This window comes from Trachypithecus francoisi, unplaced genomic scaffold (assembly GCF_009764315.1).
Source record: "Trachypithecus francoisi isolate TF-2019V2 unplaced genomic scaffold, Tfra_2.0 Lachesis_group5, whole genome shotgun sequence".
Taxonomy (NCBI): Eukaryota; Metazoa; Chordata; class Mammalia; order Primates; family Cercopithecidae; genus Trachypithecus; species Trachypithecus francoisi.
In genome coordinates this window covers 15,495,349-15,517,404 of record NW_022681470.1, presented here as the reverse complement: position 1 = coordinate 15,517,404, position 22,056 = coordinate 15,495,349, and the positions used below count along the sequence as shown (strand labels likewise).

Genomic DNA, 22,056 nt, shown 5'->3' with positions numbered 1-22,056 from the left:
GTCTTGTTGCCCAGTCTGGTCTTGAACCCCTGCCTCAGCCTCCCAAAGTGCGAGGATTACAGGTGTGATCCACTGTGCCCAGTCAAAACAACACAGTTCTTATGGAAAGTACTGACAATGTGAAATTGTTGTCACCTTCACACGCTTAATCCTGAGCGCCTAGACAGTGGACATCTGTGATATGTTCACAAGTAACCCATGTTTCCTTCTTAATCAGACACTGTACTTATGAGTCCCACTTGGGGAAAATGCTTCCCTTGGGCTTGATTATTCTGAGTAACAGGTTTGTGGAAAGCCATTTTGTAGTTTTTGAATAAATTCTTCCATCAAAAAGGCTAGCACCTGGCCTCAAGAAATAGAAATGGGACAGAGGAAATGAAAATCCACACCCGGATCCAAGCTCAGGGTGTGCTGCTGCAGAGTCCCTGCCAGCATGCACCGCTGTTCCATTATAACAGAAAAATGCAGGTGGTGCTTGGGGCTATTGAGGCTGAGGGGCACCCCTGGAACGAGGCTGCACATCTCATCGTGAAATCATGAGGGGCTGGAGGGCTCACAGTGTTTGACGCAAGGAGGCGGGGATGTGTGCTCCTGTTAGAAAGAAACGCTTAATTGATGCTCTTCTCTGTTTATAAAAACATATTCTTTTTAAATGAGAAAGCAGAAAACGAATACTGGGTGGATGGAAACAAAGTCTTCAGTGACTGACACCTGTAAGTGGAGCGGGTCGAGAAACCCTTTTCTAGGGGAGCCCCCACCCTCCCTCTCTGGCTCTTCCCTCCGTCTGGCTGGGAAATAAAACCCAGGGCTCAAGGCCTCAGGTGACTTGGGTATCTGGCTTCAAGGTTTTTTTGTTAGGACTTCAGCAGGTGAAGAGACAGTCTTTGATTTCCACTGAACAACTGCAAACGCATGACTTAGGCTCTTGCTGTGAGGACTAAGGACAGCCTGGACTTTGGGGAGGTTCATCTGTGGCTCATGGCTTGTGCTCTTCCTTCTTTTGGGCACATCTTCTATTACACTCCACAGTCTACCTGTCCCAAAAATGAGGAAGTGGAAAAATGAAATCTGCAGACAATAACTAGAATTCAGTGGCGTGCCTGTTCTCCCATCCTCTGTAACACCCCGTGATAACCATCCCGGCCTCAGAGAGGCCTTCGACATGAGGAGGAAGGAAGAGAGGGAGTGATGGAGAAAGAGGTCAAGGAAGCTGAAGGCAGAGGTGGGAAAGAAAGACATGCTAATGATGCCCACGTTGCATGGCTGTTCTGAGGTTTAGAATGAGACAATGTATATGAGGAACTTAGCACATGGCCTGGCCCGTTGATATGTGTATAGGTGGAAAAACAGTCATGTCTTTGACATCTGTGACTTACCTACCCAGCAAGCAGGATGAGCGTGGGACTCAGAGGGGAGGCAGGCAGTGGCAGCAGTAGCAGCAGCCCAGGAGAGGTTGAGGCAGAGGGGCGAGGGAACGGGGATGGCATTAGGGGACAGGAGACCCGTTGTGTCTGTGGTGGTCACCAGAGTGCACATCTGATATTCACAAATAGAAACTTTGAATCTGGAGGGTTTTCTCTTGTCTCCTTGCTGGCTGGATCATTTAAAGACAGTTTAAGTCGTCGGCCCAAAGTTGCAAGCAAAAGAGAGTAACGATGCCCATGTCCACGAGCACCGCTTCTCAGCTGAGCATTACAAAGGGAAGAAAGAAATTTGGTTTCTCTAAATATCTAGCTCTAGTGAACATCTGGTCTAGTTTTTCCCCAATATGGCCTAATCACATACCGGATAGGAATAACAAACAAAGACTGAAAGACAAAAGTGTATGTGTTCATTCATTGCTAGGGAGGAATTAACCCCACAACCGATGAAGTCAGAATAGTTAATGAGGACTTTGCATTCCAGAGGTTAACACTTCCTCCTCTCCTGTCTGGCAAAACCCTGCAGTGCTGACTTCAGAACAGAACCCAGCTTGATGTTCAGCTTTCTTTTTTTTTTTTTTTTTTATTATACTTTAAGTTCTAGGGTACATGTGCATAATGTGCAGGTTTGTTACATATGTATACTTATGCCATGTTGGTGTGCTGCACCCATCAACTCGTCAGCACCCATCAATTCATCATTTATATCATGTATAACTCCCCAATGCAATCCCTCCCTCCTCCCCCCTCCCCATGATAGGCCCCAGTGTGTGATGTTCCCCTTCCCTAGTCCAAGTGATCTCATTGTTCAGTTCCCACCTATGAGTGAGAACATGAGGTGTTTGGTTTTCTGTTCTTGTGATAGTTTGCTAAGAATGATGGTTTCCAGTTGCATCCATGTCCCTACAAAGGATGCAAACTCATCCTTTTTTATGGCTGCATAGTATTCCATGGTGTATATGTGCCACATTTTCTTAATCCAGTCTGTCACAGATGGACATTTGGCTTGATTCCAAGTCTTTGCTATTGTGAATAGTGCCGCAATAAACATACGTGTGCATGTGTCTTTGTAGTAGAATAATTTATAATCCTTTGGGTATATACCCAGTAGTGGGACGGCTGGGTCATATGGTACATCTAGTTCTAGATCCTTGAGGAATTGCCATACTGTTTTCCATAATGGTTGAACTAGTTTACAATCCCACCAACAGTGTAAAAGTGTTCCTATTTCTCCACATCCTCTCCAACACCTGTTGTTTCCTGACTTCTTAATGATTGCCATTCTAACTGGTGTGAGATGGTATCTCATTGTGGTTTTGATTTGCATTTCTGTGAACAGGCAACCTACAGAATGGGAGAAAATTTTTGCAACCTACTCATCTGACAAAGGGCTAATATCCAGAATCTACAAAGAACTCAAACAAATATACAAGAAAAAAACAAACAACCCCATCAAAAAGTGGGGAAAGGATATGAATAGACATTTCTCAAAAGAAGACATTCATACAGCCAACAGACACATGAAAAAATGCTCATCATCACTCGCCATCAGATGTTCAGCTTTCTAAATCACAGCACCGACACTTCTCACCGGGAGAAAACAGAACCACCCCAAATGCTTGCAAGTCATACCCTATCTCCATTTAATTTAGGCAGAACTTCTGTCATGGAGACATAGTCAATGAACACTGTAAAATCTTTCAGAATCTGTCAGGATGAAGTGGATACAACACTAAGTAAAACTGATAAGTTGGGGCAGTGACAATGAATTGATGGGGTAAACCTAGGCTGTGCTGAAAGCAGGACCCCTCCTGAATAAATTCATGATATCTGGCTCCTCCAGCAGGGATTCTCCTGGTTCCTCATTTTAATTGTAGATCAGCATATTCTTTCAGACAACTCATTCTAGGAAGGGGGGCCTGGCAGGCAAACCAACCTGTCGGGCTGTTCGCGCCTCATTCTGCAAGGCCAGTGATAAGCAGGTCTCCTTTCTAAAAGAGCTGCCTGGAAACAATGGCAGCAGGAGAGCCAGACCCACACAGAAAGCGGCGGATTCCTTGACTGCTAAGAGGGTTTTAAACACTAATAAATTGAAGAGAGATGGAGGAGGCACGAGGGAAAACCTCAAGTCGCCAGGAAGGAAATGATTTCAAATATATTCATAGAGGGTGGGGGAACTGACCCAGTTTATTAGGATACTTTTAAAAAATCCTTTTGTAGTAAAGGAATTATTTCAAATTTTTCTTCCTTTTAATTTGCCTTTCCAGTAGGAAAATAATAAAGAGAATGAAATCAAACTCTTGAAACTTTAAGTAATTCAGAGCTACAAAGGCAACTTTGTTCATCTAGCAACCATACCAAAGAAGAAAATAATTTTTTTAACCCCAAAATGCTGTTTCTTCTGTTCTAATAGGCAGTTAGCCCTCCTGAAATTTCCCTTAACTAGCTGCAGCGGGGAATGAGTGCAGGTTCGGAGCCACCCCTTGCTGCATGGCAGGGAAGCACTGAGTCCTGTATTTGGAGGCAACCTCGCAGGATCGGCCTGGCAGTACCAAAGTGAATTAAACATGAGGGCGTCGTGAGGCCTCATCTGCCCAAAAATCTCAGCCCCATCCTGAGTGCTGACTTGGGAGTTAAGAAAATGCTTGTTTCTGTGGGGCACAATGATGTCTGTAGTAGCTCCAAAGCCTAGTTGTATATCAAATCACTAAGGAAACTTATTAAACAATATAAGTCCTTGTGTCCCAGAGGTGGAGGTTGCAGTGAGCCGAGATCATGCCATTGTACTCCAGTCTGGGCAATAGAGTGAGGCTCCGTCTCAAAAAAAAAGGTCCTTGGGTCCCAGCCCAGGCCTATGAAATTTGAATGTGTGGGTAGGACATGGGGATGTGTAATTATCTAGCTCGCGGGGGAGGAGGGGAGTCTATTCCAGGTTTGCCCTGGCTCTGGCTTGTGAGAGACGCTATGATAGGTAGCACACCTGTGCACTGCCTGTCTCTCCTAGCCTACCTGCAACTCCCATTTTGCCTTCACTCTCCTTTCTTAAAAAACAGAGTGGAAGGCATTGTTTCCCCACAAGCCAGCTATTACCCAGCAGGTTCTGGGGGGCCCTCCTGAGCCCCCTTCCATTTGCACATGATCCTGGATTTGTCCAATGGCAAACTGTCATCTTAGAAATCATCTAGGGGACTGGGAGGTGCATTTCCAGCAGTTAGGAAAAAGAAAGGTGAGTATCAACTAGCCGTCCAAGGAAAGAAGGCATCAAAAAGCTGGTCCAGTCATGGAACCCCCAAGGCCTCTGTGAAAACCAACAGGGTTAGTCCAGGGAGGATGGACCCAGACAGGGCATCTCACTCTCACTACTCCTCCCTTCTCTCCCACTCATGGTGATCTGCTGGCCCCATGGTGATGGGTCGGGCCTGTCCACATGTCTGGCTCATGGAAAGACAGGGATGTGGCTCAATATTGAACCCCGTTCCCACCACCCGTGCCTGTAGCAAGCCACCAGACCCTTGCCTGAATTAGGATCTCTTCTGTCCAGACTGTACGGCCCAGACTCCAAATCTATGTTCCCTGGAACCTTTGTTCATTTAGTACAGAAAAACAAATTGGGCCATGCAATATACAGGTCATCAAGCAGAGCTCTGAGGACCCAAAGAGGACTCAGGTGTGGCTTCTCTGTTTAGGGAATTCCCATAAAGTGAAGCAGGAAAGGTTTACAGAGGAAGGGGAGGTGAATGTTGGCCATGGCCCTGAAGGGCAGGAAAGCACTGGGCAGCCAGCTGGTGAGGAAGAGCTGTTGGAACTGAGGTTGGAGGAGAAGGTGCGGGCATGTGGGAGGGAGAGGTGGGTCCCTACAGGAGGAGTGAACAGTGTGCAAGCGTGTGGGGCAGGGAGCACAGGTAGTGTGTGCACAGTGTGTACACAAAACAGTGTGTACACAAAACAGGGGGAAGAGGGGTGGGAAACACAACCAGTAGCAACAGTGGAGGTCTCGGTAGCAGATGAAAGAGTCTAGTCTAATTCTTGAGGCAACAGGAAGATGTCAACTCCAGGGCTTATCGTTACACGGCCTGGCCAGACCTACACTGTTAGTCCTTGCTGCCCTCTTCCGGCCACTTGCTTCACTGGCCTGTGAGTCCTCTTGTTTAGTCAGTCCCTGGATCTAGCTGTTCATGCAACCACCCCGTCCTGCCTCCTGAAAACCAAAGGAAATACTCAAGAGACACTTTCCTTGTTGAGGGAGAAAACAGAGATGGCTAGTTACCATTTATCATCTGCTTTCTCCTTCTTCCGTGAACATACAATTTCATTCTGGGCTCATGGCCGCCCAAAGTACACTTGCCAGACCCTCTTCCGGGTGGCATGTGACAATGTTCTGGCTGACGGGATACAGTGGGGAGGATACTGGGCAGCTTCCTAGAACCTCTTTAACAGACAGCTGGTGCGTGCCCTTGGTCTTCATTTTCTGTGTCCTTTCCTCTATCCCTTTAAGCCTGTAACTTAAATAGTGGAACTCAAATTTTGGAAGATGGTTGATGATCAACCATCATCAAAGTCTGAGAGAAATAAGCTTCTAACATGCACGCCATTCTTATTTCATGGCTCACTGCCAAATCTAACACAACTGGTATGTTGAGTTTGCCTAGAGTTTAGAAATAGAAGATAGGCCGTAACTCCCTGGTATGCTTCCCAAATCTTCCTCCATTTACATTAGGTTGGACGAAACATGTATAGTTTTGTATGACATTTGAATATAATGTTTTGCACCTCTAGCACACACAAAGATGGCAAGCACAAACGGCTAAATCTGTTGTAAATATGCTGCCACAGAAAAGGGTTTTGCAAACATTTTGTGTAGCAATCACCTAGGGGGATGAGATCTAAGAGTTATTTACCCCCTGACTATCTTGTTTCCACGTAGCTTCAGCAGCTATTGTGGATTTCGGGAATCCCCATTACCCAGGCTGGAGTGCAGTGGTGCAATCACAGCCCGCTGCAGCCTCAAACTCCTAGACTCAGGCAATTCTCCTGCCTCAGCCTCCTGAGAAGCTGGGACTACAGGTGTGCACCCCGCGTCTAGCTAATTTTTCATTTTGTTTTTTGTAGAGATGGGGTCTTGTTATGTTGCCTAGGCTGGTCTTGAACTCCTGGGCTCAAACAATCCTGCTGCCTTGGCCTCCCAAAGCTCTGGGATTACAGGCGTGAGCCACCATGCCTGAATTTATTCCAAATTTCTCAATGCCCTTTGTTTGTTAGCTGGTTAAAACTTTAGGTGCCATGTTATCTTTTCATTCTGTGTTTCCTCATTTCTGCTGGACCACCTGTCTCAGCACGCTGGCAGGGGCCTTTGTGGTCTCCGATGGATGAGCTTCCTCTTTTTGAATAGCATTAAGATGTGACGCATGCCTGTGGGTCATCCAGGACTTCCACCATGCCAAGTCCCCCCAAACCTCCAGCACAGGACCCACAGCGAAGATCTCCTCTGCCACATGGCCCTCACCTGCCCCTTCCCCTTCAGAAAACACCTCAGCCCCAGTGAACACTACACATCCTCAGGCAGGTCCCAAACTTGTTTTCCAGGAGACTTACTCCAAACTGCCATGATTTCTAAGGTTAAACACAGATTGGGCAGAGGTAGGCACTGAGCAACTAAAAAAATATGTTATTATTCTCCATGTGAGTTAGGAGGAAAGGCTGTCACAGTCAATTCTCACTGGATGGTTTAGCTACTTTTTGAGTTCTCCTTATGAACTTAAAATATAATTCTGGTTCTAAAGTGGACACTGTGCAGAGCATCTAATCTGACCCTTATAACTCAAACATGGAGGCTTAGTAATATTTCTAGGATATTTAAATTTGTCCTCATCATCAGGACAGGCAAACCATGCTGTGGTAGAAGAGACAAAGAAAACCTAGATAAGAAAACGAACTGCCTATTGGTGCCTAAGCTTAGGATATGACCAGGGCACAAATATCAGGTTAAAGCAAAGCCCTCTAGGACTTTTCCAAAAGTGACAGTTCCCCAGATGGCTGGGCTTCCAATTCAGAAGCTGAGGATGAGAGGCTCAAAATTTAGACTTTCGACAGAGCTTTTTCGGAGCTTCCTGTGCCATCCTAGCATTTCTGCCTTAGACAGGTGTTTGGGAAACAGAGCAATACCTTGATGTAGTAGCGGATGAGGATCCTTCGGAGGTCAAACACCTGCAGCATGGTGGCGGCGTTGTTGTCCAGGATGCTGTAGCCCTCCAGGATGTACTGCGTCCGCATGATTTCCCAGGTGAGCCAGCGGAGGTGAAAGGCAGCATTGCAGGACAGCAGGTGGGGCAAGTGGCCTGGTTTGCAGCAGCAGCAGCCTCTGTCCTCCTCATCGCCCTCCATGATGGCTTCCACCTCCCTCTGCTGGCAGTAGGTTCCTGGCCAAGCACAAACATGAAGGAAGTTTGATGAGAAGGCATGCTAGAATGTTCCCTTCAATGGATTTCCCCATGGCTTCATCAGAGGGGAAGAGGCTGAAGGGAGTCGAGGAATCAGGAAATTTGTTTATTCTCAAATAAGTCCCCCAAAGAAGTCGTAATTCTCATAATCATGAACTCTCTTATTCATGCACATTCATTCCGAGTCTTTGTAGAAAATATATTTAAACCATTTAAAAATTTTTATGGAGCTATGAGCTAAATGTCAACACAGAAGAACATCATTTCAGTGGGAGGCAGTAGTCGACAAACAGGTTTTGAAAAAGGTAGTACATACTAGCTACTTGACTTTAGTCCATTTATTTAACTGGTGCAAGCTTGTTTCCTCATCTGTAAAACAGGCTATTGTAAGGATGAAATCAAATGGCATATGCAAAGTGATTAGTCACCACACAAAAACAGTAGTTGTTCCTATTATTTTTACCAGATTGTGAGCTCCCTAACGGCAATGCCTGGCAGGTAGAAATTCAGCAAACACACAAACAAATAAATAAACAAATTGATGAGCTAGTGAATAATTTATTCACCAAATATTGAGTGTACCCAATGCACTGTGAATACAGCAATGAAAAAAATGTATAAAATCCCTGTCCTTGTATAGCTTATCAGTTTAAGTTAAAGAAGACAGGCAAAAAAATAATAATTATAGCAAAAAAAGGACTGGAATGACAGGGTGGGAATAACTATTTTAAATAGGGGCTCAGAGAAGGCCTCCCTGGGACGTCTCAGTAGAGACCTGAAGGAGGTTGGGGGGAACTCAGCGCAGATAACTGCGAGAAGGGTTTTCCAGGCAGACAGAAGACCATGTCCAAGGCCTTGGGTTGGGATCATACTTATTATATGTTCCAGAGCAGCAAGAAAGTCTATAGTAGAGGGCACAAGTGGGAAAGCAGTAAATGAAGCAGAGAGATAGCTAGGGGCAGATCCTACTTAGAATGAGTTAGAGGAACAGTTGGATGGCTTTAGCTTAAAAGAAATGTAATCTGACTTATGTCTTAGGAGGACCACTCTGGCTTACTGCCCAGAGAAAGGACTGTCGAGGGAACAAGAGTGGGAGCCAGGGCATCAACTGTGAAGCTGTTAGTTAACCCAGATGGGAGAGAATGATGACTTGGTCCTGGGTGGTTGAAGGAAGTGGTGAGAAATGATTAGATTCTGGATGTATCTGAAAGCAGTCTGATGAGATTTGTTGACGAATTTAGACATGGGATATTGAAAAGATGAGAAAAAAATGATTCTCAGGTTTCTGTCCTGAGCAGGATGAAGAATGAAATTACTATTTACAGAGGAGAGGAAGATTGCAGGAGGACCAGCCTTTGGGTAGGAGTGAAGGGAAGATCAGGGATTTACATTTACGTGTGTTAAGTTTTAAGTGCCTAATATATCAAAATGGAGATGTCAGGGAGGCAGCTGGATTAAGGAATCTGGAGCTCAGGGGACAAGTTCTGGCTAGAGATTTATAAAATCTAGGAGAATTATTAGCATGTAGGGGCTATTTCAAATCACCTATATGCTAGCAAGAAAGTGTACAGAGAGCATGGAGAAGAGGTCTGAGAAGTAAACTCTAAACATTCCAACATTTAAAGGTTGGAGATCCCAATAAAGTGATAGAACAGAAACGGCAAGTGAGTTAGAAAGAAAACCAGGAAGTCCCAAAAGACAAGTGAAAAAAGAGTTTAAAGGAAGAGGGAACATCAGTTCCATCAAATGATGCGTACAGGTCAAATTACATGAAGAATTAACTGTTAGATTTGGCAGTATGGAAGTGTACAGTGATCTTTGCAAGACAGGTTGTGGGGGAAAGGTGGGGGAGGGGTAGTCTCATGAGAGTGAATTCAAGAAATAATGGGGGGGGAAGAAGCAGAGATGGTGAATGTAGACAACAATTTCTAGAAGTTTAAAAAATCTTTTTGACTTTATTATCTTTCTTGGCACCTTATTGCACAGGCTACTATCTCCTGTATGCTGCTGAGTAGAAGTGGTGAAAGTTGGCATCCTTGATTTTTCCAAAGAAACATCATTTAGTTTCATTAATTTTCCTCTATTGTTTTTTTATTTTCTAGAGAAACCATAGACATCCAACTCTTATCTTTAAAATTTTCTTCCTTTTACTTGCTTTGGATTTACCATCATCAGTTTTTTCTAGTACTAGGTGAAAACTTATGTCAGGGGTCACTAACTTTTTTCTGTAAAGGGCCAGAGAGTAAATATTTTAAGCTTTGTGGGCCACATATGGTCTCCGTTGCCTCTCTTCCTCCTCCTGCTTCTCTTTCTCTTCCCCTTCCCCTCTTCTTTTAAAAATGTAAAAGCCATTGTAAGCTCATGAACCCTAGTTTGCCAAACCCTGGCTCACATCTCGATTTTAAACCTTTCTTCTTTGCTAATATAAACGTTTACAGCTGTACATTTCTCTCTATACATTGCTTCAGTTACATCCCACGTGTTTTTTATATGCTGTGTTTTGTTTTCATTCAATTCAGTTATTTTGTGATTAACTTAGTTATTTCTTTTTTGACTCATGAGTTTAGAAGTGTGTTGCTTATTTTCCAAATATTGGGGAATTTTTATGATGCAAATTTTTGTAAGTTTCAAATTTAATTCCAGTGTTATTGGAGAATGAACACTTATTATTTCCATCTCTTGAAATTTATTGAGTGTTATTTGATGGCTTAGCACATGGCCTATTTAGGTGAATGTTTCAAGTGCTCTTGAAAATATCTGTATTCTGCTGTTGCTATGTGAAGTGTTCCATAAATGTCAATTAGTTTCAAATGATTGACAGTATCATTCAAACATTCTGGATGCTAATATTTTTGTGTGCATTTTCTATCATTTACTGAAGGTATAGTGTTGATGTGTTCAACGATAGTTGTAGATTTTTCTGTTTTTACTTTTAATTCAGTCAGTTTTTGCTTCTTGTAGTTCTATTACTAGGTATATGCACATTTAGGACTGTTATGTCTTCTTGATGAATTAACTCTTCGATTATTATGAAATATCTTTCTTTAATGTGGTGATATACCTCATCTTGAAGTCTGATATTAATAAAGCTAATCCAGGTTTCCTATAGTTAGTGTTTGTAAGGAATATAATTTTCTATCTTTTTATTTTTAAATAGCACAAAGCAAAATAGGTGTGAGGGTTCCTAAGACTCTCCAGATCTTTATAGTTAAACCATTTCTTGTAAACAGCATGTAGTTAGGACTTGCTTTTTTATCTAGTCTGATTGTGGGGAAAAGAGAGATCAGTTTGTTACCATGTCTATATAGAAGGAAGTAGACATAAAAAACTCCATTTAGTTCTGTATTTGAGATGCTGTTAATCTGTGACCTTACCTCCAACTTTGTCCTTGCAAGAGACATGTGCGAAGGTGACTTAAGGTTAAAAGGATTTTGGGCGGTGCAGAATGTGCTTTGTTAAACAAGTGCCTAAAGGCTGCTTATGGTTAAAGGTCATCAACATTCTCTTAAATCTCAAGAAAGAGAAAAACATTTGTCTCCTGCCCCTCCCTGGGCAACGGAACATCTCCGGGTAACACCCATTGTGTGTTTTGTTTACTGAGCAAGGAGAAAACCACCTTTAGGAATAAGGTGGGGCTTGCTGGAGCAATACTGCTAAAAGGTTTATGGAGATGTTCGCATATGCATCTCAAGGCACAGCATTTTCCTTTAAACTTATTCATGTTACAAGGATTTTTTGTTCATATGTCTTACTGTTGATTTCCTCCCTACAAGGATCCTATTGTCCAGCCACTCCATTATCTTTTTGATGGTAAAGACAATTATCAATAAATACTAAGGGAACTCAGAGACCGGTGCCGGCGTGGGTCCTCTGTAAGCTGAGCGCCAGTCCCCTGGGCCCCGCTTTTCTTCTCTACACTTTGTCTCTGTGTTTTATTCCTTTTCTCAAGTCTTTCGTTTCCACCTAACGAGAAACACCCACAAGTGTGGAGGGGCAGGCCACCCCTTCATCTGATGATCTCCAATTTTTAATTATAGCAATTAATCCATTTACAGGTAATGTGGTTATTTATATGACTGAGTGAAAGTCTACTATTTTCTTTTTTTTTTAAAGGTACTCAAATGTCAACTTTATTGTTTCTATATAAACACCTTTTTGTACTGAAAACTGTAAAAATAAGTTTGCTGTGATTGCAATCCAAATTTTTGAAAGCCAGAAAATCTAATTATTATGCTATAGCCAAACTACCTAATGCTTTCTTTATCCACAAGTAGCTTTGCTTCAGTTTCTTGATGTTGGGTTTCATCTCACTGACTTTGGGCTTCTAAGACACATGGGAATACTTATATTGTCTTTGGGTCAAATCAAACAGTAGAGCTAAAGTTATTCAAATACATTCAAATGACACAGATCCCTTACAAATTACTAGTATCATAGTAGGAAGAAAAAGATACAAGAAGAAAAATACATCCTAGAACTCATTAATATTATTGGTGTATAGTCTATACTAGCATAGCATAGCTTTCACAACCTGCTATATAAAATTACCAGCAAGAAGAAAAAGGTGCAATAATAAGTTTTATGGCTGAAGTGGTTTGGTGTCATAATTCCCTGTTCTAGCATTCTCAGAAGGATCCCATCCGTTAGACACGCAGAAACTGCAGGGACATTTGAACGGTCTTGATTCCTTCTTAACTCCCTTAAGCCCAGTGTTAGTTAGTATTCTTTCATGCGTACGAACTCTGCCGAGTAACATGTATCTGAATCTTGCCATCCTTTCTCTCTGCACAGACAGCAATGTTCTTACTCCTCTCCTCCTGTAAAGCAAGTCATCTCTGATTTCCCTGAGGATTGTTGCTCTTGCAGCAATTCCATCTATCACTCAATAGCGTGAATCTTCTGGTAGAGGGGAAGAAGGTTCGTTACTGGCGTTGATAGTCAAGTTACTAACGTTCTTTATCAACATCTCGGAACAGATTTCAGAGGCCCCTGAATCGTCCCGAGAATTTTCTTCGGTCAGCATTTGTGAAGACTCCGGGATGGAGGTTGTATTAAACTGCTGTGATGGGTCCATCTGCGTCTTGAACAACACTAAGCTTCTCCTGGATCTTTGAAACCAAGCAGAAACTGATGACTGACCCTCAAATTGCTACAAGGTAGCCCAGAAAGAGGCTGAAAACCGGAGCTCCAACGAATGGTCAAAGAACTGACGTAAAATATAGGTCTGGCTTCCTCTTAAAATACAGATAAGCCAATCTTCCAGGATATTTGAATGTTAATGATCCAATGATTAGAGGATTAAGGGACCCAAATGATTAAAGGTTAATGGGCCTAGTTTAGACTAGTAGGGTAGTTCTTCATCTGCTTTGCATTAAAATAATATGTCCTATGTCATATCTGCTAGAAAATTTATAAAACACCTCTCTTTTGTTGTGAGAGTCTACTATTTTCCTATTTGTTTTTATTTTTCCAACTTTTAAAATTTGTATTCTTTCCAGTCTTTTTTCTTTTTCTTTTTCTTTTTTTTTAAGATGGCATCTTGCTCTGTCACCCAGGCTGGAGTGCAATGGTGAGATCTCGGCTCACAGCAACCTCTGCTTCCCAGGTTCAAGCCATTCTCCTGCCTCAGCCTCCCGAGTAGCTGGGATTACAGGTGCCCACCACCAGACCTAGATAATTTTTCATATTTTTAGTAGAAATGGGGTTTCACCATATTGGCCAGGCTGGTCTCGAACTCCTGACCTCATGATCCACCCGCCTTGGCCTCCCAAAGTGCTGGGATTACAGGTGTGAGCCACCGCACCCAGCCCGGTCATTATTTTTTAATTGAGCAACTTTGGGTATTTTATTTTTTATTTTCAGTCAGCTTTTTAGCCATACCTCTTTTATTTTTGCAGTTTCTCTAAGGGTTATAATGTGTGTTTTATCTTATCACAATCTACTATGAATCAATTTCATGAGTCCTCCAATGATGTAAGACATTACAATGGAATATTTATCCTCTCATGTTATTTGTATTATTGTTGTCAAACATTTTACTTCGACATATAATTTAAACCCAATGACACATTCTTATCATTTTTTGCTTAATCAATTCTAAAAGATTTTAAAAAGAAAATTATCTTTGCTCATATATTTGCCATTTCTCACAATCTGCATTCTTTTGTGTAGAATCGATTCTTCATCTAATATTGTTTTTTAGCCTGAAGAACGCCTTTTAATGTTTCTTATAGTGTATGTCAGTTGGTGATTATCTCAGCTTTTTTAAATCTGAAAATATTTTAATTTTGTCTTTATTCTTGAAGAATATTTTTCCTAGATGCAGAATTATGAGTTGATAGTTTTTGTTTTTGATTTTTCTTTATGCACTTAAAAAATTATTCTATTGTTTTCTGGCTTGCATTATTTCTTTTGATAAGTCAGAGAAAATTCACACTGTTGGTTCTCTCTCTATAACGTATGTTTGTTTTTAAACTCTCTCATGCTCTTGGTAATGAAAGAGACCAAATGAAATCTACAGGCAGGCAGCCCGGGCGGCGCCTTGAGCCTAGTTAGAAGTTGACCCTACAGGCAGACAGCCCGGGCGGCACCTTGAGCCTAGTTAAAAGTTGACGCCGGACCTAACCAATAATGTTATCTATAGATTTCAGATGTTGTATAGACAAGCAATGTGAAAGTCCCTGTCTTGTTCTTTTTCTGTTCTAATTACTCGTGCTTGCCATATATCTCTCAACTTCCTGAGCCCAGTATAAACATATCCCACCATATGTCTCCCCTCCATATATCCCTCAACTTCCTGGGCTCATCCCACCATATGTCTCCCTACCATATATCTTTCAATTCAAAGACTACCATATATCTCAACTTTAGAAGGACACCACCTGGAAAATCCCCGATAAGAACACAGCCGTTTGTGAGAGCGCGGGAACCAATAAAAAAACTGCTAAATGTATAAACTTAAAATGTTAACCAATTGTAATGCTGTAACCTAGAGAATTCCCTCGTTCCTCTGCAACTTTACAAGTCCTGTTTACATTAGGCTATAAAAGGCAAGCGCATGCATTGTTCAGGGCCCTCCTGTATGTTGTGGAACGGAGGGACCAAGTTCGAACTTGCATTAAAGATCCTTGCCGCTTGGCTTTGACTCTGGACTCTGGTGGTCTTTTTCGGGGAACAAACGGTCTGGGCATAACAGTAAGATGATGATTACAAATCTCACATGCGCTTATAATTTTTCTTTACCTTTAATTTTCAGAAACTTGATTATTACACATTTAGGTTTGGCTTTCTTTGTGTTTGTCTTGCTTGAGATGTACTGAGATCCTGGGATCTATGGGTTGATATTTTTCATTGAGTAAAAAAATTTGGATAATATGTCTTCAGTTGCTTTTCCACCCCTATTTCACACTTCTCCATTTAGGACTCGAATTACACCATATGTTAGAATATTTGATATTGTTTCACAAGATATTGGGTCTCTATAGCTTTCTTTAGTCTTTTCATTATTTGCATCAGATTGGATAGTCTCTATAGCCTTGAGTTCATTGATCTTTTCTGTTGCTGTTGTGAAGCCCATTTACTGAATTTTTTATTTCAGACATTTTATTTTGTATTTTTTTCAGTTCTAGAATTTTAAGTTTTTGGTGTACTTTTCCTCTCTATTAATATTCTCCATATGTTCATTCATTATGATCGTTTTTCCTTTGAAAACCTAAACATAGGATTACCTGGTGGAAACTTTTTTTTCCTATTAACTCTAAAATCTTTGAGTGTGTTTCTATTTATAGTTTCATTTTCCTGGTTATGAGTCACTTTTTTCTGCTTCTCTGCATATCTAGAAACTCTTGTTATATGCTAGATATCATTGATGTTATAGTCCTGGCAGTGTGAACTTTTTGTCCTTCTTTTTAAAAGAGTCATGTTCTGTCAGGCAGTTAATTTATTTGCCCATCAGGTTATCAGCTTGATCCTTTTAAAGCTTGTTTTAAATCTTTGGCTGGGAAGGTCCAGAGTAGTCCTTATTCTAGGGTGATAATATCTCTACTCCTAAAGCCTGGTCTTTTCGGGGTCTCAACTGAATGCCCAAGATGTTCAACAAGATGTCCTCACTGGCTATTTGGAGCCTCTACATTTCTCAGCACTGCGTAGCCTACATAATCTTTATTTATATCACGTCATTCCAGTTACCATTCTCTGTCAGGCTATGCCTACACAAGAGCAGGTTAATATCCATCTAATCATGAAAGGGGATCTCCATGCAGATTTCTGCAGCTCCTCTTTGCAATTCACTCCTGTCTGGTACTCTAACCTACAAAGTCCAGATACTTCAGTAGCCCAGGACTCAGATTCTATCCCCCTAGTTCAATAAGACCACAGTGTTTTGTTAGGGCTCCAGCTTCCTATACTGTGAACAAGAAAGCACCTCTAGAAAGAAAGTGGAGGCAGTTATGAAGCTCATTTTGTGTATTTCCTTTCTCTCAATGATAAGGGCCCTGAACTGCCTGTTGTCCAGTATCTGCAAAGTATTGGTTAATGTAATTTTTCAGTTTTATAATTGTTTATGATAGTAAGAATATTTTAGTACTGGTTATTCAGTCATGGCCAAAAGAATGTCTTTGAATCTTTCTACGTGTCTTTGGAGACTTAATTGAAACACAAAACATTTCGCTTCACCCACTCCCACCCCTATTCATTATTCACTTTTTCTGGGATCTCATATCATTGTTCACAGTGTCTGGTAATTAGTAGGTGCCAGCAAAGTTGTTGATGCAGTGATTGAATGGACAAATAAAACAGTTCTTCTCCAGATCTCTGTCTGAACAGGCACCAGTTGAGGAACTCCATAGCAGTATATTGTATTACCTTACCTATGGTGGCAGATAAAGAAAGGCTATGTTTAGACCAAGCCTCTATATAGAACCCAGGAGTAAGATGACCATAATATGCCAGAGATGGAAAACTACAACCTTCAAATCATAATGCACATTCAGAGCTATTAGGATAGCAGTCTATGAAATAGGAGTCCAGGTCAGGAAGGGGAAAAGCCAAGCAGGTTGCATACATAAAAAGGGAGACAGTTAAAGCCTAATTCCAAATCTTCGAATTCCATTTGTCTTTCTGCCAGACCTCCTTGCTTTGGTTTTTGGCTGAAAGCATTCTTTTTTTTTTTTTTTTTTTTAAACATTTCAAGGGTCTCTTAACTCATTCTATGATATAAAATGATATAAAATGTTTCTTCCCTCTGGTGAAGATGTATGGAAATGCATACTGGACTATAAACAGTGGGACATCCAGAGAGTAATGACCACCATAACCTGACTGCTCTGCACACTGGGACTCTTGGACTGCAGACCCTAGGCTCCAGGGCGGGTGGGGTCTCAATCTGCCACAGTGACACACTAACACTGGCTTGTTGTACATTAATAACATAATTGAGGAAGAAATTCTCTTCCGATGGAGGAAATAAGACAGTTTTCTTTCGTTCTTTTCTTTTCTTTCTTTTTTTTTTTTTGAGATGGAGTTTCACTCTTATTGCCCAGACTGGAGTGCAATGGTGCGATCTTGGCTCACTGCAACCTCCACCTCCCAGGTTGAAGCAATTCTGCCTCAGCCTCCCAAGTAGCTGGGATTACAGGCATGTGCCGCCACGCCTGGCTAACTTTGTATTTCTGGTAGAGACGGGGGTTTCTACTAAACCTCCGCATCAGTCAGGCTGGTCTTGAGCTCCCAATCTCAGGTGATCCGCCCACCTTGGCCTCTCAAAGTGCTGGGATTACAGGCGTGAGCCACCACACCCAGCCGACAATTTTCAGAAATATATTACACAAGGAAAAAGCATAAAGGAGGATTTTCACTTGAAGAAATTAGCAAAACTGGTTAAACAGCAGACCTCAAAAATGTGCATTCCAATTTTCCCCTTCCTTATTCTTCTATCCGGTTCTACCATTTATCACATTGAGCTGAAAGCCAAGGCTTTTTTTTTTCCCCCTTTTCATTAAACTGGGAGGGCTGGTTGCATGAGTATGTGTGCGAGTCTGTGGTCTGTGTATGCATGCACATGTGTGTGTCTATGTGTATGTGAGAAGATGGAGAATTTGAATTTCTAACCATCTGAGTGAAATAGCACAGTAGACTATGAGGAACATGTGCGTGTCTCTACATTGGTGAAAGGGCAGGTGAGGAAAGAGTTTGCCATGAAGGATGGCTTAGACTTGACAGATACATCATAGCTGCCAACAGTTGAAAAGCTTAGTTCAGGTGAGTCTTGGATAATTTGCTCTTAGGAGTGAAAGAGTCACACTCAGGATCACATTAAAAAAATAATATGAAAATAATAAAACCCAGTAATTTTGGAAAATGCACTAATTGTGTTGTCCAAATGTAAATCAAGGCCCATATTCCCAGGAAGACTCAGAAGGTTTGAAGCATATTCCCTCCAGAGGAAATGCTGAAGGTCAACCCGCCCACACAACGTGACCTTTCGCAGTCCTGGCAGAGATGAATGTCAAGCTGGCAAGGCTGTCTCTGTCTGGTATTTCCATCAAAACTGACTCTTGGCACCTTTAATTGTGGCTGTGTTTGCATTGTCACACCTTTGTCACACCTACCAATGCCAAGCCCAGCCAGACTTATTTATTCCCAGCTAATTTCAAGAAGGAATAAATAATCTAAAAGGTATACATAGTATGAAAGCAAGTGAAGAAATTTAAGTGCAAATCAGAGGTAAGACAAATACAAATACAGAAACAATGTCAAGGGTCCTAATTGCATTCTAGGACACCCAGTACATTTACTAATAGTGATCCACAGATTTCACTCCGGGTTTTCCAGAAGCCAATGTAGAAGGAAAACATAAATGGTTTCTTGTGTCTTTAAGGCAAAAACAAACTAATTCCTTGGAAGGATCATAGCTATTTCTGGCAAAGACACCAGAGAGATGATATCCCCAGGATCCTCATAAAGAGGACATTGTGCAATATGGTGAACAACATCCTTAATAACATTGCACAATAAGTGCAAGCAGAAGGTTTGCCGGGCTGTTTTAATATTTCACAGTGCAGGACGCTAGAATACGGTCGAAGTGCAATAAAGCAAAAGCACTTCTATAGGTAGTCAAAACAAGTCAGCCTTACATATGGGGCTCTCCAGAGGCCTGGCATCATCCAAGAGTAGATTCTAGAAACTCTTGAGGACTGGAAGAACTGGATACCTTTCAGGAAATCCTTGAGATGCATAATTTCTGCAATGGACTGAATGTTTGTGTCTCACTCAAATTAATGTATTGAAACCCTATCCTCCAAGGTGATGGTATTACAAGGTGGGGCCGGCTGGGTGCAGTGGCTCATATCTGTAATCCCAGCACTTTGGGAGGCTGACGCAGGTGGATTATGAGGTCAAGAGATTGAGACCATCCTGGCCAACATGGTGAACTCCATCTTCACTAAAAATACAAAAATTAGCCAGGTGTGGTGGTGCACGCCTGTAGTATCAGCTTCTTGGGAGGCTGAGGCAGGAGAATTGCTTGAACCTGGGAAGCGGAGTTGCAATGAGCCGAGATCGTGCCACTGCCTTCCAGCCTGGCAACAGAGTGAGAATCTGTCCCAAAAACAAACAAACAAACAAGAAATTGGGGCCTTTGGGAGGTGACTGGGTTATGAGGGTGGGGCCCTCATGAATGAGAGTAGTGCCCTCAGGAGAATAGACATGAGAGAGCTTGCTCTCTCTCTGCTATGTGAGGACATTGCAGAAAGATGGCTGCCTGCAGACCAGGAAATGGGCCCTCACCAGACACTAGATCTGCTGGCACCTGATCTTGGACTTCCCAGCCTCCAGAACTGAGAAATAAATGTTTGTTGTCTAAGCTGCCCAGTCTATGGTATAGTTGATGCAACAGCCTGAACTAAGACAATTTCTCTCCATCTAGTTTTGACAATTCTTATGTAGCGAGTTGCAGTGAATTTTAACATATTCTCTCTGAGAGGTACAGGATTGTAGCTAACTTGTGTGGCTGGTAGACACACCTGCCAAGATGGAGGCAGGATTGGCATTCTCTTGGGAAAGTTGGGAATCGAAGAACAGAAGGTCCAGCAACCAAAAATCAAACCAAAATATTCCCTTCTCTTACATCCCAAAAGGCCTCATGAGAGGTACTTTCCTGGCTGGGAGGCCTGGGCCAGAGGACAGGATCCATGAAGAGTGGGAGAGTGGAACGAAAGCTAGAGTTAGATCAAACTGGAGACATTTGAACCTAATTCTGTAAGTAACAGGCAGGTAAAAGAGATTTTCAAGTCCCAAGGAAACATGAGGAAAGCTGTACTTAAGAAAATTCCCCTGAAGCCTCTGGGATTAAGGGGAACAGACCAGTGATGGGGAAACCAGCTACCCACAGTCTCATTTCAGGAACAAAGTGATAGGGACCAGAACTAAGGTGCAGGTTGTTTACCAAGAGATAAGAGGAAACATATAGATAATGGGACTTCGAAGGGACGTTAAACATGGTCCCCTGCACCAGAAAAGCTGCTTTGAAAGAAAAGGTTGGGATGATTTACAACCTTCCAGTGAGAACACTGCGATTAAAGCCAAAATGCACAACACATTTTCAAGATTGGGCTTCTTGGTCCTTCAATTTCCCTTCTTAACCGATATGAATACTTTGAGAAACAAATACGAGTTTTTGTTCCCAAAAATCAAATTGGATTCTACAAAAAGGAATCTAACTGGATTCATAAAAAAATCCAAAATTTCATCAATATGATTACATTTAAAACATTGTAAATGTTTTTAAATATGCTGAATATTTATTTTAGCTTTTAAAAGGATCATTGCCTTCATTAGCCATTGCAACATGCCAGGCACTGGGCTGATGTTCTGTATATACCTAGCAGTGAGGTGACCACAGGGGATGTTAGACAAGGGACAAAGCTCAAACCACCCATAGAGCACAATCAGACCCTAACTCACAAAGTGGACATTCTTAGACATAGGTAGAGCTTAGCCCGTGCTTTTCAAACTACAGATGGGACTTATAGGCACAAACGTTGGGATACTTATGTTGGATTATTAGAAAATTTTTTTTCCTTTTGTGGTCACATAAGGTTATTCCTGAATTGATCAGGGCTACAAAAAGGAGGAGACCATCAGATATGGCCATTGCTGAGCTCTGAGCAGTTCATTTCCACAGCTCTGAGTGCACATTACAGGCTGGGAACACAAGATGTGTGAGACAGGGCTCAGTCCCAGTGAGGTTCCTTGATAGCCCCTTCTAGTATCCTCCTGCATGTACAGTGGTAGAGATATTAACAGGACGAGGGCCCCCGTAACATTTTTCTTAAAGCTGGAATTCTAAATTTGTATTGCCTCTTGCCAGCTGGTTACATCAAGGGCTGCTTTGTGACCAAATGAAATAATGTCAAAAAAAGACTTTAAAACGTTTTTGAATGACTGTCATTTTTAAGAAGGTCACAGTGGGATTCCCACCGCCCTCCCTCCCTGCCCCACAAACTTCTCCTGCAGCTTCCATGTCATGGCAGGGAGGAACTTTCTCAGCTCCTCTTCTACCCACACTCATTTTCCAGGGACAGAATCCTAGAACATTGAAGGAACATTCAGGTCATCTATTCCCATCCACCTGCTCTTAGAGGACATCTCTGTATTTGTTAAACCTCACTATATTTAATTTGTGGAAAGAAAGAATTGTAAGAATTTTATATTTCAGGCTGGGCATGGTGGCTCATGCCTGTAATTCCAGCACTTTGGGAGGCCAAGGTGGGTGGATCACTTGAGGTCAGGATTTCAAGACCAGCCTGGCCAACATGGTGAAACTCCGTCTCTACTAAAAATGCAAAAATTAGCCAGGCGTGGTGGTGCACACCTGTATTCCCAGCTACTTGGGAGGCTGAGACAGGAGAATCACTTGAACCCAGGAGGCAGAGGTTGCAGAGAGTCGAGATTGCACCACTGCACTCCAGCTTGGGCAACAGAGCAAGACTCCATCTCAAAAAAAAAAAAAAAAAGAATTTTATATTTCAAGGAGCCTCCTTTTTCTTTAAGATTGCGCAATAGAAACAAAATTCATGTAGAGATTTTCTAGGTCTTAAAAGATTTATTTTTCTATCCATTGGATTATAGTTACAAACTTAAAATTTCTTATTCCAGTTTTAAATACTAGAATTTCTCATAAATCAGCCCCTAGGGAGAGG

General features: G+C 42.0%; 1 protein-coding gene and 1 pseudogene across 2 annotated transcripts in view; both read right to left on the bottom strand.

Annotated features, from left to right (window-relative positions):
* The window catches only part of PCNX2 (pecanex 2), a 314,758-nt gene that overhangs the window by 38,577 nt on the left and 254,125 nt on the right, over nt 1-22,056 (bottom strand). For both annotated transcript variants that reach the window (XM_033199654.1, XM_033199655.1), the window contains exon 26: nt 7,584-7,837. In XM_033199654.1, coding sequence (XP_033055545.1) covers nt 7,584-7,837 — 254 coding nt within the window. The remainder of the gene's footprint in view (nt 1-7,583; nt 7,838-22,056) is intronic.
* Nucleotides 12,438-13,322, bottom strand: LOC117076315 (annotated as a pseudogene).